This window comes from Adiantum capillus-veneris, chromosome 21 (genome assembly GCF_014529385.1).
Source record: "Adiantum capillus-veneris isolate H3 chromosome 21, ASM1452938v2, whole genome shotgun sequence".
Taxonomy (NCBI): Eukaryota; Viridiplantae; Streptophyta; class Polypodiopsida; order Polypodiales; family Pteridaceae; genus Adiantum; species Adiantum capillus-veneris.
In genome coordinates this window covers 16,817,631-16,834,160 of record NC_140951.1, presented here as the reverse complement: position 1 = coordinate 16,834,160, position 16,530 = coordinate 16,817,631, and the positions used below count along the sequence as shown (strand labels likewise).

The following is a 16,530-nucleotide window of genomic DNA, read 5'->3' as shown; positions in this document are numbered from 1 at the left end:
GCTAGCTAGAGCCAGAGACAGAGCTACAGTACATATGTCATTGCACAATGTACGAAAAGCATTCGTGTTGCATCGTCTTCATCACCTTCAACCATATTGATCTGTCGCTTGTTCTTCTTAAAGTATTTGTCCGACAGATGATTAGTCTTTCCACAATGGGTGCAAGGATTTTTGTTGAAACAATCCTTGGTTTGATGATTGTTGCATCCACATATAGCACAAGGTCTAGTGCTGGTAGTAGACCTGGTGGAATTGGCAGTTGAAGTGCAACCACGGGCTACATATACAATTGGTACGAAAGAGCTGATTCACGGTACTCGTTTCTCTTCTTCCTGCAATGAGTTAACATACCATCCAAAGAAGGTAGAGAATCCTTCTCCTTTAAAATAGTGACAATTTGACGAAATTCTGCAGGGAGGCTATTCAGAAAAACGGCTATAAGGTCTTCATCTGGCACAGGGGCTTCAACATAAACTAGCTGTGTTTTGATGCTCTTCAATCTATTAGCTAAAGCTGCAATGTTTTCATCTTCACGCATACGAATAGAATATAATTCCATTTTTAAACTCATTTTGGAACACTTAGCTTTGGCACCGAATAGCTTTTCTAACTCTATCCAGGCAGCACTTCAAGAATCAACATCATCTAAATAATGAATAAAGTCGTCTTCTAAGGAAGTTAGAATGATACCAAAAGCTTGCTCATCTTTCCTCTATTGCTCGGCTGATAATGCTCTTGTAACTGCAACGGATGTGCCAGATTCGTCGGCTGCGAGAGGCTTGACCACGTTCCATAGGTTTTCCGCATCAACTAGCCTTTAAATTTGATCTTCCAAGTGTGGAAACCGGTCCCGTTATATTTGTCGACTTTCGACGCCATGTTGAAGGCTTTAGAAGCTTGTAGTGTTTTGAAAGGCGGTGATATTTTGAGGCTTACGTTCAAGGTGAAGCTGTTGTAAATGAGTCATAAATGAATGCAGTTGCAGCCACCTCTTTAAAGCGGTCCTAAAGGTTTAAACTGAGAATTTTCCGACCACGACTAGCGGCAGTAACATCAACCCGTTGACAGACTTGGCTCCGACCCTCAGCATATCACCGCCTTTCAAAACACTACAAGCTTCTAAAGCCTTCAACATGGCGTCGAAAGTCGACAAATATAACGGGACCGGTTTCCACACTTGGCAGATCAAAGTTAAAGGCTAATTCATGCGGAAAAACCTATGGAATGTGGTCAAGCCTCTCGCAGCCGACGAATCTGGCACATCTGTTGCAGTTACAAGAGCATTATCTGCCGAGCAATAGAGAAAAGACGAATAAGCTTTTGGTATCATCCTAACTTCCTTAGAAGACGACTTTATTCATTATTTGGATGATGTTGATTCTTCAAGTGCTGCCTGGATAGAGTTAGAAAAGCTTTTCGGTGCCAAAGCTAAGTATTCCAAAATGAGTTTAAAAATGGAATTATATTCTACTCGTATGCGTGAAGATGAAAACATTGCAGCTTTAGCTAATAGATTGAAGAGCATCAAAACACAGCTAGTTTATGTTGAAGCCCTTGTGCCAGATGAAGACCTTATAGCCGTTTTTCTGAATAGCCTCCCTGCAGAATTTCGTCACATTGTCACTATTTTAAAGGAGAAGGATCCTCTGTCTTCTTTGGATGGTATTGTTAACTCATTGCAGGAAGAAGAGAAACGAGTACCACGAATCAGCTCTTTCGTACCAACTGCATATGTAGCCCGTGGTTGCACTTCAACCGCCAATTCCACCGGGTCTACTACCAACACTAGACCTTGTGCTATATGTGGACGTAGCAATCATCAAGCCAAGGATTGTTTCAGCAAAAATCCTTGCACCCATTGTTGAAAGACTAATCATCCGTCGGACAAATGCTTTAAGAAGAACAAGCGATAGATCAATATGGTTGAAGGTGATGAAGACGATGCAACACCAATGCTTTTCGTAGAAAGTGATGTCCTGTAGTTTGTTTCTCTTTAGTCTGTCTTTATGTTTCCGTTATGTCAGTTATTGTATGGGTTATAGACACTGCCATAAAATAAAATGGTAAGACCACCCTTGTTGTTTGGTCAAGTTCTGGTATGTCTAACACTGATGGTTGTTTGAGGGAAGTACACACACACACACCTATGCTATAGTCAAGGGGGGGGCCTTCTACTCATGGTTTCGGGTGAATGAACTCTGCCATGGTCTGTCTGTCTCGAGTCCATTGTTAGTGGTTTGGGCTTCAGGGGGGGTTTGTTGGGTAGCAACTCTGGTAATCGTGTCTAGCTCATGGGAATTACCCTTATAGCATGCAGGCAACATGAGTCCTTAGTGGAGTTTGCATGAGTCAAAGAATGGTTGATAGCATTTCACAAACAGATATATATGTAAAGACAACAAGGGATTAGCAATTAGCTAATTCAATACCTGTGCAAGAGGCTCTTGCCTCGACAATCACGCATGAACCCACACAACTGTACATACACATGAAAAGCCCTCGAGCGAGGAGGCATCACGTTTCTGTATTCAAAGGGGAAGAGAGGTGCACGAGAGCGGAATCATCGTGCTACATAAAACAAGGGAGAAGGCAAGCTTTCCATTGAAGTTGTGATCACCTGCACCCGCTACTCACACACACTGTAGTTCACAATAACAAAAATCATCCTCCTCTCATTTTTGCACGCCCCCTCTTGGGATGAGGGTTCCTGCAAGTTGCTGCGGCAAAGGGTGACATCTGCACCAAAAGGGGTTCCGCAGGAAAGTCTGCTCCTCTCTCGTCAGGCGGCTCATGGCAAAAGCGCTCCCAAGAGACCTCCTAACAGACGATGAAGTCCTATCCCCTGTGCCGGCTGTGAGGGAAGAGCAAGAGAGGATGAGGAAGCAGGGGGGCTATTGGGTGGAAAGGGAGGAGAGGAGGCACCAATGGGGGGGATGGGGAGAGGTGTAGGAGATGGAGGCGTGAGGGGAGTGGCACGGGGAGACGAGGGGCTATCGATGGTGAAGCTAATGTGGAGGGTGGAACTATGGCCTCTGGCGGCGACAACCACGGACCTGCTGCCATCCCTTCTCTGCCTGGGAACCAGGCTCAGAGGAGGAACCTGCCTGAGTCCCCCTATGTCTCTGTCTGCTATGTTTGGCCAGCCTTAGGAGGCTGGGTCTGGGTCCATGCCGAAGGTCTGGGCCTCCTTCGTGGATAGGCCTTTGCTAGATGGCCCTTATCGACAAATAAAGCACTCGTTCGAGAGGCCCGAGTACTCCACATTCTGACGAGCCAACCACCACTCACTCGAGGTATTAAAACAACCTTTGGGAGGGTGTGGGTGTCATGAACCAGAACGCTTACTATAGTTATGCCAGCTGCCTTGGCAACTACAGAAGCTTCTGTGGAGCTATCTCTAGGACAGTCCCAATCTCTAAACCAATCCTGGAAAGGACTCTCTCCTCAGGCCTGGGAAGCAAACTGAGATGGGAAGGTCTGCCTCCTCAATGAGAACATGGGAAGGTCACGCCAGTGCCGAAAGTGAGCTCTAGCTGTTGGGATGGCCAGGGGGTTCATCGCAATGACCTTCGACGCCATCTCGAAAGACTCAAACTCTATCTGATAGTAGCCTGCCTGAGAAGCTAAACGTCCATGATCTTGCCCACCTCTGCTAAAAGGAGGGCTTGGAGGAGATCTCGCACCTCTCTCTGCTAGGTCCGGTGCCAATAATCTTCCAGATAACAGAGGTGGCCTGAAGGCATGCCACCTCTGCCTCTAAGCTCGCTTGCTCTGTTGACGAAAGAGCAAGTCGAATGGTGGGTTCCACAGGGTCGGGTGAGGGGGCTTTCGTCGCGTCCCTCTGTGGCGGAGTAGAATCCTCCATCTGTGTCTGCTATTGCGACGGCGGACGAGGATAAACAGAAAGCGAAGAAGTGGACCAAAGGAGAGCAGATAACGACCCACTCACTCCTCCAAAGGAGACGAAGGGAGAGCAATACAAGGCCCGGGGGAAGGAAGGGGGGGATCGAGTCGAGGTGGAGGGAGAGGATAAGATGGCTGAGCGCTTGGCGGAGAAGGCAAGGCTAGCAGCAGGGAAGCAGAAGGTGGGGGGGCAAGAGGCAGCGTGAAAGTAGCGAGCAGAGGGGCAGCACGTAGGTGACAGCGTACTGAGGCACGCAAGGGGGAAAGCGCGCAAGGCGGGGGGAGGGAGCTACGCGATAGCAAGGGGATTCAGCGATAGCGGGTGAGGTGCGAGCAGTAGCAGCAAGCAAGGAACTTCAGACAAGACCCTTTCCCCTTAACTTTTCTTTCCCTATGTGCCAAAATCTGCTTAGGTACCAAGATCTCATCAAGTTCCTCAACTTTTGGTTGATCCTCATCTGGCGTGTCTTCTCGCACATCACCCACAAAGGGTCTGAGAAGACTCAAGTGAAACGCATTATGAATCTTCCAAGTGTCACGCAATTACAGACTATAGGAAACATCGTTGATCTTCTCAAGTACTTGAAAAGGTCCATGTAACGCATGCTGAGCTTGGGAAATAACCTTTCCTTGCCCTTCATCTTCTTTAACCTTGCCTTTTCAAACCGTAAGTATCCAATTACCATATGAAAATAACAATTCACGTCGGGACGATCAGCATCCCTTTTCTGCTTTGCCAGAGTCTTCTTTAAGGCAAGCTTGATTTTCTTATACATTTCATCCATGTTCTCAACATATTGATCTGCTTCAAAAATCTTGTCCTTTGTGTGCAAAATGGGAGGAACCTTTTTGCCACTCTCAACAATTTCAAAAGGTGCCTTGCCTGTTGACGAGTGCACCGTATTGTTGTACGCATACTCAAGCATGGGTAGATATTGTTCCCACTTGCCCTTATTATCGGACACATAGCATTTCAACAGATCTAAGACAGTACAATTAGCCTCTTCTGACTGTCCATCAGTTTGTGGATGAAATGAGAAGGAAAACTTGAGCATGGTGCCCATGTTTTCAAACAAGCCTCTTCAAAACAGGCTCGTCATACGAGGATCACGATCACTGACAATAGATTGTGGCATACCATGGTACTTAAACACATTGTACATAAATAATCCTGCCAACTAATCAAATTTTATCTTCTTCCTGACAGGAATAAAATGGGTCTGCTTGTTGAACATGCAAATAATGGTCCATATACCATCATTCCCTATCGGCGTTCTTGGAAGATCAAAGATAAAATCTATAGCAATAATTTCCTATGGCTTATCTAGAATAGGCAGTGGCTGTAACAACCCTCGTGCATGTTGCCTGTCAAACTTGACCTTTTGGCAATTCACGCATGCTCGCACAAAGGCATCCACATCTCTCCTCAAAGTAGGCCAGTAAAAGAATGTCTCGACCACTTTCACCATCGCATCTATACCACGATGCTCTGCATACGGTGGGACATGGCTTTCTACCATAACCTTATGTCGCAATGGCCTAGTGGCACATTGTCGGCCATGCATTATAATAAAAGCATCCTTCAGGAGATAGTGATCATGGCGTTGTCCATCTTATAATTGTTTGAAGAGTCTTGCAAGATTTTCATCAATAGCATACTCTTCCTTCATGTCATCAAGCTCATGATGATAAGGAACTGACACAGCTGAAATTTGTGGCTTTCTTGATAACGCATCAGCCACAACATTCTTCTTTCCTTCCACATGCACAATCTAAAAGTAGGACATAAAGAAAATGTTTGCCCATCACATATGCTTTTCCAATAACTTTGACTGTGTCAAGAAGTATCACAAGGTCCGATGATCTGGATAACAAAACCAACATCTAGCAAGTAGTGTTCTAACTTGAAAGCGCATGAATCATGGCAAGTACCTCTTTCTCATAGATTTGCAGTCCTTTTTGGGACTTGAAAGACTGTGCTCTCGTAAGCTACTACCCGACCATCTTGCATTAACACTGCCCCAATACTATTGCCGCACGCATCACACTGGACCACAAATGACTTCTTGAGATCTGGTAAAACAATTACAGGATCCAAAGTCCTCTTTCCCTTGAAGAGATTAAAAGCTGAAATCTCTTTTTGTGTCCACTTGAGAGTGACCTCTTTCTTTTGCAAAGTATGTAGGGGTGAAGCAATCTCAACAAAGTTTCTGATAAACCTTTTGTAGTAAGAGAACAAGCCCAAGAAGCTACGCACATCATGCACACCTTCAAATTTGGCCATTTCCAGATTGCTTCCACCTTGGCAAGATCCATTCGAACACCATCCTTTGGTACTATATGGCCTAGAAAGTGGATCTCTTCCAGGAAAAATTGCCTAGAAAGTGAATCTCTTCCAGGAAAAATTCACTTTTCTTAGGATTGACAAGCAACCTGTGACTGCGTCGTTCTTCGAACACAATGGTCAAGTGACGCCTATGCTCCTCTTTATTCCTCGAATAGACTATCGTGTCATCAAAGAATGTGCCAACAAACAAACTTTTGATGTGGGCGGAAAATCCGATCCATCATCCTATTGAACATAGCAGGTGTTACAGGCTTGGTCACCCCAAGTCGGAAATCTGGCACGACACACGAGAGAATCACTTAAAATACTTGGTTCTCACAATTGGAGTACCTGCAAAACACAAACACAGTAGCAAACACTTGTAGATCTCATGTATAACTTCTTCACATCCTAGACGAGGTCTACATCAGAGGCTATGGAGCATCGTTGAGCAACATCGAGCACGCCCTCCCAAAAACCTGACTATGGAGAACATTGAGGCCATATTGCAGAAACCCATGAGAGAGTTCATGGGATGATCACCATAGTATGCTTTCTCCATTATACACCTCATTAGCCCTCATGTGTTTATACCCCTCCCCATATGTTTTGAGATGATGTATTACGTGATGATGATGATGATGAGGATGTAGGGTACGCTTACATACCTACCCACTCTAAATATTGTCATTTGTTTTCACTTTTATGTTCCGTAGACATTTTACTCAAGTCACACATGGATGTAACCATTTGGTCTCAAAGGTCATTTTGGCCTTTTGAGGACGTACATATAACATTTCATTTCATTCATTCTCTCTCTCTCTCTCTCTCTCTCTCTCTCTCTCTCTCTCTCTCTCTCTCTCTCTCTCTCTCTCTCCCAATTGTCTCATGGGATACGATGTGCTATCGGCCAGATACGTACATCTTCACACCAGCTGCGGATCGAGACTGGGAGATACAGCGGAGTACCAGCAGAGGCTAGGACATGCCCCCTGTGTGACATCGAGCCTGAGACAGAGTTGCACTACACATGCCACTGCCCCGTCTACTACGAGATACGAGGCCGCTTCCATTGCTTGTTCAGAGAGGGCTTTGGACCATTCTCCAGAGTCATGCAGTACGAGGATCAGAGATGCTTGGGTTTGTTTTTGCTCGAGCTACGCAAACACACAGAGAGCCTGATGAGAGGAGAGGCTAGCCAGTCCCAGAGACAGATCACAGATTTCTTTAGTAGCAATGGACACCCGGAGGAGTTACCACCACAGCAGAGCTCGTCGTCTCACACCAGAGACACACTGATTGACCGAGCGACTCAGCTGGGAAGATCCAGACGCCCATGACTGCGGAGGACTACACAACATCGGCGGAGGCTGCATCAGAGGATTCGGATCACTTTGGCTCGACATGCACGACGCCCGGTCAGACTACTGACCATGGAGGAGATTGATGAGATCCGCCAGCGACCGATGCTGGATCTCTTGTGATCTAGCTATCCCAGCTAGCTGCTTAGTTTACACCTAGTAGTTTAGGATTCCATAGTATTTTATTGTGACATTTGTCATTTCATTTTTGTCATTGTTGTCATCTTGTTACTCTGACTCTGACTTTGTATCAGATCCACCACATTGTAACTTTCTGGTCTCATAGGTCACTTTGGCCTTTTGAAGACGTTAATATAACATTTCATTTCATATCTCTCTCTCTCTCTCTCTCTCTCTCTCTCTCTCTCTCTCTCTCTCTCTCTCTCTCTCTCTCTCTCTCTCTCTCTCTCTCTCTCTCTCTCTCTCTCTCTCTCTCTCTCTCTCTCTCTCTCTCTCTCTCGTTCGTTTGGAAATACTTGGTCAAGTTCATGTAATATCCTGCTCTGAATGCGAAATGGCTCGAGGAGGACGACTTGGCAGATACTTCTCAATTGTTAGAGCTTTTACCTTGAGGCTTTTCAACAGCCTGTCACCATTCCAAGAGTGCACATTGATTCAGCAGTTGACTCTAGCGCAAATCGTGGTGCACAAGAGGGGACCCACTGCCCTCCCTTTCACAGATCAACACAGACTGAGAGTGGAGTCAATAATTTTGTCTCTGACATGTGCTAAGAATACTTTGCCGCGTGACTATTATATGATATGTACATATGTAATACCATGATTTATGGTTGGAAATCTTGATTGAAATCTTCAAACAAATTATGTGTATCTATCAATGGTAGTTTGTTTGACTTTATGTAAACATATTGTGCGTACTCTTTCAAATAGCGGTTTGTTCGAGTTTATGTCAGGTGAAATGTTTGCAACATTTTATCTCTGTTCATGAGTAGGGGTGATAAGGATGGTTGGAATGATGAATTTAGTGCATTGCATCATGTGTGAGAGGTTGGCAAGGCCTGGCTGTGATGGTCAACTGATTCATTGTGATCATAGTTTATGTCTTAGGACTGGACGAGACTAATATCTCTGTCCATGAGTAGGGGTGATAATGATGGTTGGAATGATGAATTTAGTGCATTGAATCATCTGTGAAAGGTTGGCAAGGCTTGGATGTGATGATCAAATGATTCATTGTGATCATAGTTTATGTCTTAGGACTGGCCAAGGCTAATATGTGAATGTGATTGTTGCTTGTTGTTTGTGCTTTGTAATTATATTGTCTTGTGAGTGATGGCGGTCAAAAGCATGTTGCATGGAGTCAATGTCTACTGAATCCTTGTTTTCTATTTGTTTTGCAAGCGTAATCGAGGGCCATTGCTCTTCCTTTTAGGGGGGGCATATCACAACTAGGTAACATGGCACAACTGGTCTGGACAAGAAGAGGAGCAAGAGCCGACCAACTGGAAGAATGGACTTCCACCCGAGCTGAGCAGAGCGTGAAACACTGCACAATTCGCAATGCAATTTGCGGGGCAATTTGCAGCTGGGTTTTGTGGGCTGACTGTACGAAGATAAGAACATGGCAGCTATTGAAGGGTTGACTTTCAAGGCTTTTGGGGCGCCAGTTTTTGATAGCAGTTGCTTTTGGGGGCGACTAGTAACTGCAGGGCCTTGATGGATATAAACCGAGAGCTCTTTGTTTTTAGACCATCACACAAGCATAGGAGAGCAATTTAGAGCTAGATACTTAAGACACCTCCAATAGAGATGGAAGCAGAGGATTACTGATCCTACAAAGATTATGCAAGTCCTTACAAAAGGCTCCCCTATGTACACCATACTAACCCCCCCCCCCCCCCCCCCCCCTCGGACAATTATTACAGGATAGAGTTGGCTTGAATTGGATTTTCATGGCGATGTACTTCTCAGGAATATAGATATGCATTGAGCAGCATAGTCCGTAGAGCTCTAACCAGCACTCATGAACCCCAAAAAAAAAAAAAAATCTTAACCATTTTGGGCCTAGTATACCACAAACATACCCACCCACAATCTGTAACACAGCTACATCACAATGGACACTCTTTTTGTTGTTCTATCTTATGACGCCTGGATGACACAAACACTTTGTACATGGCTTTGTCTCATAGGCCAGTACTCTTTGGTCTCTAAACGATGTTAAAAAACTCGTTTTATCTCTCTCACATCAAACTGACACGGATGAGAAATTCAAGACTTAGGGCACAACATCAGCGACATCTCGACAAGCTGGGGCAGACTAGGGTGGCACCAGCTGTAGCATGAGGACCTTCCTCCTCCACATCTTGAAAGCATTTAATGTGGTCAGATAAACTAACAATGGATTTGAACCGATTATGGGATTTTTGACACAGGTTGTCGGAGTATCATGTTGTGCATGATAATGCACTTATTTGCATGCGATATTCTATGCCAAGTGGGATGCTCTTTCTCAGGTCTTAAAGAAAATGATGTATTTCAAAATCTTTCATTGCAAAGGCAAGGCCAATGGGCTCCTGATTAAAGAAAGAAAACAATTCTGCTTGGGATACACAGCTCTTTGGTCTTTTAGAACTGCATTCATGGCGACTACAGGGATGACAAATTCTTACTTGGAGTATGGATTGGAAGCTGTAGTGCCCATGGAATATGCTGTTCCCAAGCTACCGCTATATTAAATAGTAGTCAATTTAAACAATTTTAAAACAACATTGAGTAGCTAGATCTCAAGGGCTAACTAGGTCTTTCAGAGAAGCTTCAAATTGTTGACACTTTTCTCCATCTGAGAATTATATCAAAAGAGGTGAGCAGAAAGAAAACCTGATACACGTCAGTTTGAACAAAAATATGACCCATTGATATGCCTCGTGTTGTGAATGGGTAGTTGCAGACCTGTGATAATCAGATACAAGGTCGGTCACCATCTGATATCCAACACACTTTAAAAACTAATTAATGCACATACAGTCACTAAGAGACGTGCTTTGAGAACCAGACTTGGGGCATACCTCTGGCTTGCCCGTTGAAAGCACTCTCACTAAAGAGCTCTTTCCAACGTTGGGTGCTCCAACTAGGCACAGTGTCGGAGTTTTTAGACTGAAAACTGGCATTGCTCTAAGAACCTGCAAAATACTCAAAATATAGTTCATTCGATAAAGAAACAAAACTAAGGAGCTTACTAAGCACAGAATTCTAAAACTCTACAATGCTTGAATCTATATGTTTCTCTTACAATTACTTGCTGCAATTAAGACAAGTCAATATGGCATTTCTAATGCTCCTCAATCTTGATCAGAAATGGTCAATCAAGGTATGATTGACTCTGATTTTCCACCCACTTCAAAACCTATTCCCAATCACTAGCATGAAAATGATCCTTTCACTAGCCTGGTGTCAACTCGAAGAGAAAACAATGGTTACTATTTGCAGTTATTTGTCCCTTTGCACTTGTACCTATGTCCTGTATAAAGCTATGAGGTAATCTTGCACAATGCACATACCCATGAAAAATACAGTACATTAGCTTTGACACCACACATACGTGCACACACATTAAAATCTTTGTGCACGGCATGCACAGATTTTAATGACCTAATAGCTACAAGGCCATCATGAAAGGCTATATTTTGGCTAAGGTCATAGATATACCTTCATAAGTTCAGAATAGTCTGAACTCACGAATTATAAGAGGGAATAAAGCACTCATAAAACTATAAAAGCAAGGGACACACGAAAAGAAGAGAAAAACAAAAACAAACAAACAAACAAACTAAATCACTTTGTTTGCTTCGAAACAAAACTAGATAAAACAAAACATTATTAACTTAAAAATGTTTTTAGAAAAGGCATGTGTAAAATAAGTTGACGCAACTTACTTGGCTTAAAACAAGTACTCAACTTTAAGCAAAAAAAGGATAAGACATCTTAAAAACTTAATCCTAGAAATCAAACTTCACACAACAACTTATAACGGAACACATAGATCTTCTGTCACAAAGTGCTATGTGGCATGACCTAAAGGACAGACTCTGGACAGAAAGAGGTCAGAGCCTCACTGAAAGATGCCAAAGAGGTTGTGGGGAACCAATCCGAGAGGCCAAAATGAAAAGACATGGGCTCTTGCCCAATGGGGCCCAGGGGACACAAGAACATTATAATAAAGCAAGGACCCCAATTTGTGTGGACATGCTGACGTGGCAACGCTGTACGGACTTTCCGCGAAACGCACTGGCTCTTGACGTGGCACCTGTATGGATTTCCGTGATTTGCACTGCACTGGCAGCTTTTAGCGCTAGGAATTGGGACTAGATGCTTTTAGACTTGAAGCTTTTCATGTACATTGCTTTTGGAAGGCCCAAGGCCTATAAATAAGGTGCCAGGGCCTCAGTCTCACGCAGATCAGCTTGAGAGCACTATTGAGACGAGGACCCTTGCACATTGTACTTTGTGAAGCACTAATAATAAAGAAATACCGAAAGGGGCGCCAATCTATGGGGCCAATCTCTTTGGGCACGGAACTTCGCTATGCCATGCCGTCTCTCTCAATTTGTTCAGTTCTTTCAATTTTCTCGAGTGTTGTGGTAGATTCTCCGTTGGAGTGTCCAAGTCTGTTGCAATGGTATCACAAAGGATCCGATCCCTTTACTCAGCAAGCATGGATTCAATCGACGAATCCCGCCAGGAGGAAACTGTGACGCCCGACCAACCCGGCCAGGGCGAGAACAACAAAGATTCGAATGGACATCGTCCATCTTTTGAAGATTCAGAGTAATACGGGCCATCTCTTCCTATTGAGAATGAAAGGATGGAAATGCAACGGCAACAACACGTTGACGCTTGTGCCCAACAGATTATCAGGTACTCCAAGGATCCACAATATGCGAAATTTTTCGCAAGTACCCGCTTGACGAGATGCATTCTAGATGGCGTTCCGTCATCAAATCGCCTCTGAAGTTGGGAATGAAGAAATCGACTACACCTAGGTCACTTGCCCAGAAGGTATACACAGAGGATGAGTATGAAGAAGCAGTAGAACGACGAGTCAGCAAACTCATGAAGACCAAAAAGTTGCCCGGAAGGCAGAGTCGAGTGGCAGACCATCCAAGCTACTTGGGTCCAAAATCTACTTTTGAAAATGCCAAGAAGGCAAAGAAACAAATTCGATTTGAGGATGACTTCAGTTTGTCCTCATCTTCTTCTGATAGCTCTTCAACCTCCGAGTCCAGTGACGAGGAAAGAAAGAGCAAGAAGAGGATAAAGATCCAGAGACACGGAAAAGGGAAGAAGAAGGCAAAGAAGAGTCGACCCCATTAAAGATCTGGAAAGTATTTTGATGGTTCAGACGAGGATTCCACTTCCTTGGACAGTTCAGAGTCTGATGAGCCGATGTTTGCAAAGAGGAAGCAATTTTACAGAGCCAACCAATATGATTTTCTCGCTCGAGGATAGAAAGAAGAAACCCAAGGCTTTAAAGGATAACGGGCAGGCAATAAAGTGAAAGCTGGATCTTGGAGAATGTCCATTGACTATAGGGCTCTCAATAAAATTACCATCAAGAACAGATTCCCAATACCTAGGATCGATGAAGTACTCGACAGGTTACAGGATTCTACTTGTTTAATTAGAATCGCCTTGAAAAGTGGCTATCATCAGATTACTCCTCGAGACAATTACAAGACCGCCTTCCGGACCTCCTTTGGTTTGTACGAGTATTGGTGATGCCTTTTGGTCTCAGAAATACTCAGGCAACCTTCAACAAGATGATGGATAGGATTTTTTGGAGTGTATATGAAACCGGCCCGTAGGGAGGTAGACATAGGCTTTCACCCGAAACTTTACTTTAGACTTTAGGACACAGAGAAACTTTGCAAAAGAAAACCTATAACGGGAATTGATACTTCAAACACACATTGCTTGGAAGCTAGAGTGCTACCAAGCAGACGCCAACACCTGTTGGCCCCAAAGACTCGCGTCCCTTTCGGTATTTCTTTATTGTATTCAAAGAGGAAATAAAACCTATGATTTCCCACGAGCTGTCCTGCATAATCTGGGCTGAAAATGACCTATTCTGGCCCGATTTCGGCAACATAATTGTACTAGGATGCTTCACAGACAGTATCCCCACGCAATAAATGACTTTCCTAACGCATACGGACACTTTGCAAAACCTGGCGAGAATCTGCAGCACGCTGAATTCTCTGTTTTCTGCCATGAAAATGCGCCAAATCACCTATACAGTAGTCCCCTCGTGTCCCCGGACCTCCTGGGGGTATTAGGGACCGTTTAGGGCCAAAACCCTAAACCTTCAAAAATACACAGCAGTCCGTATTTCCCTGTTTTGGGCTCCGTTTTGCAAGCCTGTCGCATGCGTAGCAATTCCTCGAGCTCCTGCACCTGTAGGGTTACTTGTCCTTTGAAGCGGACAAGATTTCTCAGTGCAACCTCTCCGAATTCACCTGTACCTGCGGGGGGATTAGCAACTAGCTAATCCAATACCTGTGCAAGAGGCTCTTGCCTCGGTAATCGTGCATGAACCTACACAACTGTACATAGGTCAAATGAGGAGCCCTCTTGTGGGGCATCACATAACTGCATGGAGGGAAGCGAGAGCAGAGAATGTTGTGCAAGGCTTCAGTTCTTGCACTTCATTGTACATAGAGGGTAGGCAAGCACACAGTAGCTTTGGTAGCTGTAACAATCCACCATACGCTGAAAAATGCAGCCCACGTTTTATTTTAATGCTTCTCTCTCTCTTAAGTTGGAAAATGCCCAAAAATGTACCAAGTGGCACTCATGCATTAATTCCCCACTTTGGACCTTCTGGTCTAAAAATATCTCAACCGGTTGCTCACTTGACTTAGCGACAGAGTAATGAAATGTTATGCTTGTCATTCTGGAGCTAATGACGAGAACAGATTTCACGGCCTAAAATAGTAATTCCCTAAATTTTAGGAGATGCTTCCATTGGACTCATTGGTTATCTGACCATCTTTCACCACTGGGACCACGTCGAAAAATGCAATGTAGCCAGTTCTCGGGTGATTTTCTCTTGGTGACCACACCTTGGCACTGTGCCTCATTTTAGTTCATTTCCTAGTATCCACCAACTTATTAAGTGCGGCAAGGGGACCTACATGACTTTGAACTGAGCCTAGATACCCTTTTACTATTGGAATTCCTGTGCCGACCAACTACCCGTCTGGGGTAAACTACTGTTTCACACTGGCCATACAATGTCCGGCCATTTGCGACTTGGAAAAGAGGGTCTCAAAAATTTAATGCAAATCATCGAAAAGAAACCAACAACTAAGGCTAGCAGTTGCCACATCCTCGTGACATACAGCCCTCTTAAAATCGCAAACATCCTCGATTGCGTGCCATATATACATGCCATAGATGATTTAATGTGGTAAGCATCCTTTTATCATCGCATGTATCCGCAAGAAAGACTATCAAAACATGTGTACAAATGACTTAATGAGACCTTCATACTTTTGTCAAACAACGTACACTGCTATTGCACTGAATCCATGAGTATATTTGATGTGCTAGTTCTATCATCACCCCTCCTTTGTAGACGTTGGGTTGGGGCATATGTAGGCTGTAACCCAAAGGCCTCAAGGTAAAGCTGCAATACATTTGGCGACTCTGACAATTCATGCTCTTCGATCCACTTTGCATCCATAGGTGGATAGTTCTTGAACATCACCAAATAGCATTTTGCAACATGTCCCTTAACTTTTCCCTATGCAAGAGGCTCTTGCCTCTGCAAACGAGCATAATTCCACAACACTGTAGCGTACTACCCACGACCAAGTAAGCTCAAATTTCAAGATGATTTACCAATGCGTCAAAGAATCCAAGCAATCGCCTCAAAGAATCGATGAGCAGCGTGCCACCTAGAAGACCCACATCACTCCCGCAGAAGATCTAGTGGCCAGTCTACCACTGTGAGACCTCTCTATATCTCATCTTGGTTCAAACTTGCAAACCCTAAAAACGCAGCAAAAAATCAGCCCTAATTTGACCACTTTTTGGCAGAGCGAACGTTGAAAAGGTTATGTAGGAACGTGCAGAATTTCCTGTCTGTCCTTTGAAGAGGAATCCTCTTCCATAATGCCCTTCCCTTTGTCGGCCATAGTGTAATCCCACGTTCCTGTACTCTGTGTCTTCAACAAACCAACCGAGGCTCACTTCTTGAGGAAAAAGTGATTCTGTCGCGGCAATGGAACTATGAAACTGGCCCGTAGGGCGGTAGACGTAGGCTTTCACCCAAAACTTTACTTTAGACTTTAGGACACAGAGAAACTTTGCAAAAGAAAACCTGTAACGGGAATTGATACTTCAAACACACACGACTTGAAAGCTAGAGCGCTACCAAGCAGACGTCGACGCCTGTTGGCGCCAAAGACTGGCGTCCCTTTCGGTATTTCTTTATTGTATTCAAAGAGGGAATAAAACCTATGATTTCCCACGAGCTATCCCGCATAATCGGGGCTGAAAATGACCTGTTTTGGCCCAATTTCGGTAGCATAATTATGCTAGGACCCTTCATAGACAGTATCCCCACGCAATAGATGACTTTCCTGACGCATACGGACACTTCGCAAAACCTAGCGAGAATTTGCAACACGCTGAATTCTTTGTTTTTGCCCTAAAAATGTGCCAAATCACTTGTACAGCGGTCCCGTCGCGTCCCCGGAGCTCGTAGGGGTATTAGGGACCGTTTAGCATAGTCACATGGGGACGGGGATGGGGACGGGGACGGGTCTCGAGGACGGGGACGTGGCGGGACCCGGGGACGGGGACGTGGCAAAACAGGGGACGGAAGACGCAACAGGGGACGCGCTTTAAAAAACACTAGTTCTTTGAAAATTAATACTGAGACAACAGTGAACACTAAGAGCACAAGATTGCAAA

General features: G+C 44.4%; 1 protein-coding gene across 5 annotated transcripts in view; it reads right to left on the bottom strand.

Annotated features, from left to right (window-relative positions):
* The window catches only part of PDE318 (P-loop containing nucleoside triphosphate hydrolases superfamily protein), a 189,141-nt gene that overhangs the window by 52,180 nt on the left and 120,431 nt on the right, over positions 1–16,530 (bottom strand). For all 5 annotated transcript variants that reach the window (XM_086493189.1, XM_086493186.1, XM_086493188.1 and 2 more), the window contains 2 exons: positions 10,620–10,733; positions 10,432–10,503 (listed from right to left, as the gene is read on the bottom strand). In XM_086493189.1, the coding sequence (XP_086349315.1) occupies positions 10,432–10,503; positions 10,620–10,733 (186 nt within the window). The remainder of the gene's footprint in view (positions 1–10,431; positions 10,504–10,619; positions 10,734–16,530) is intronic.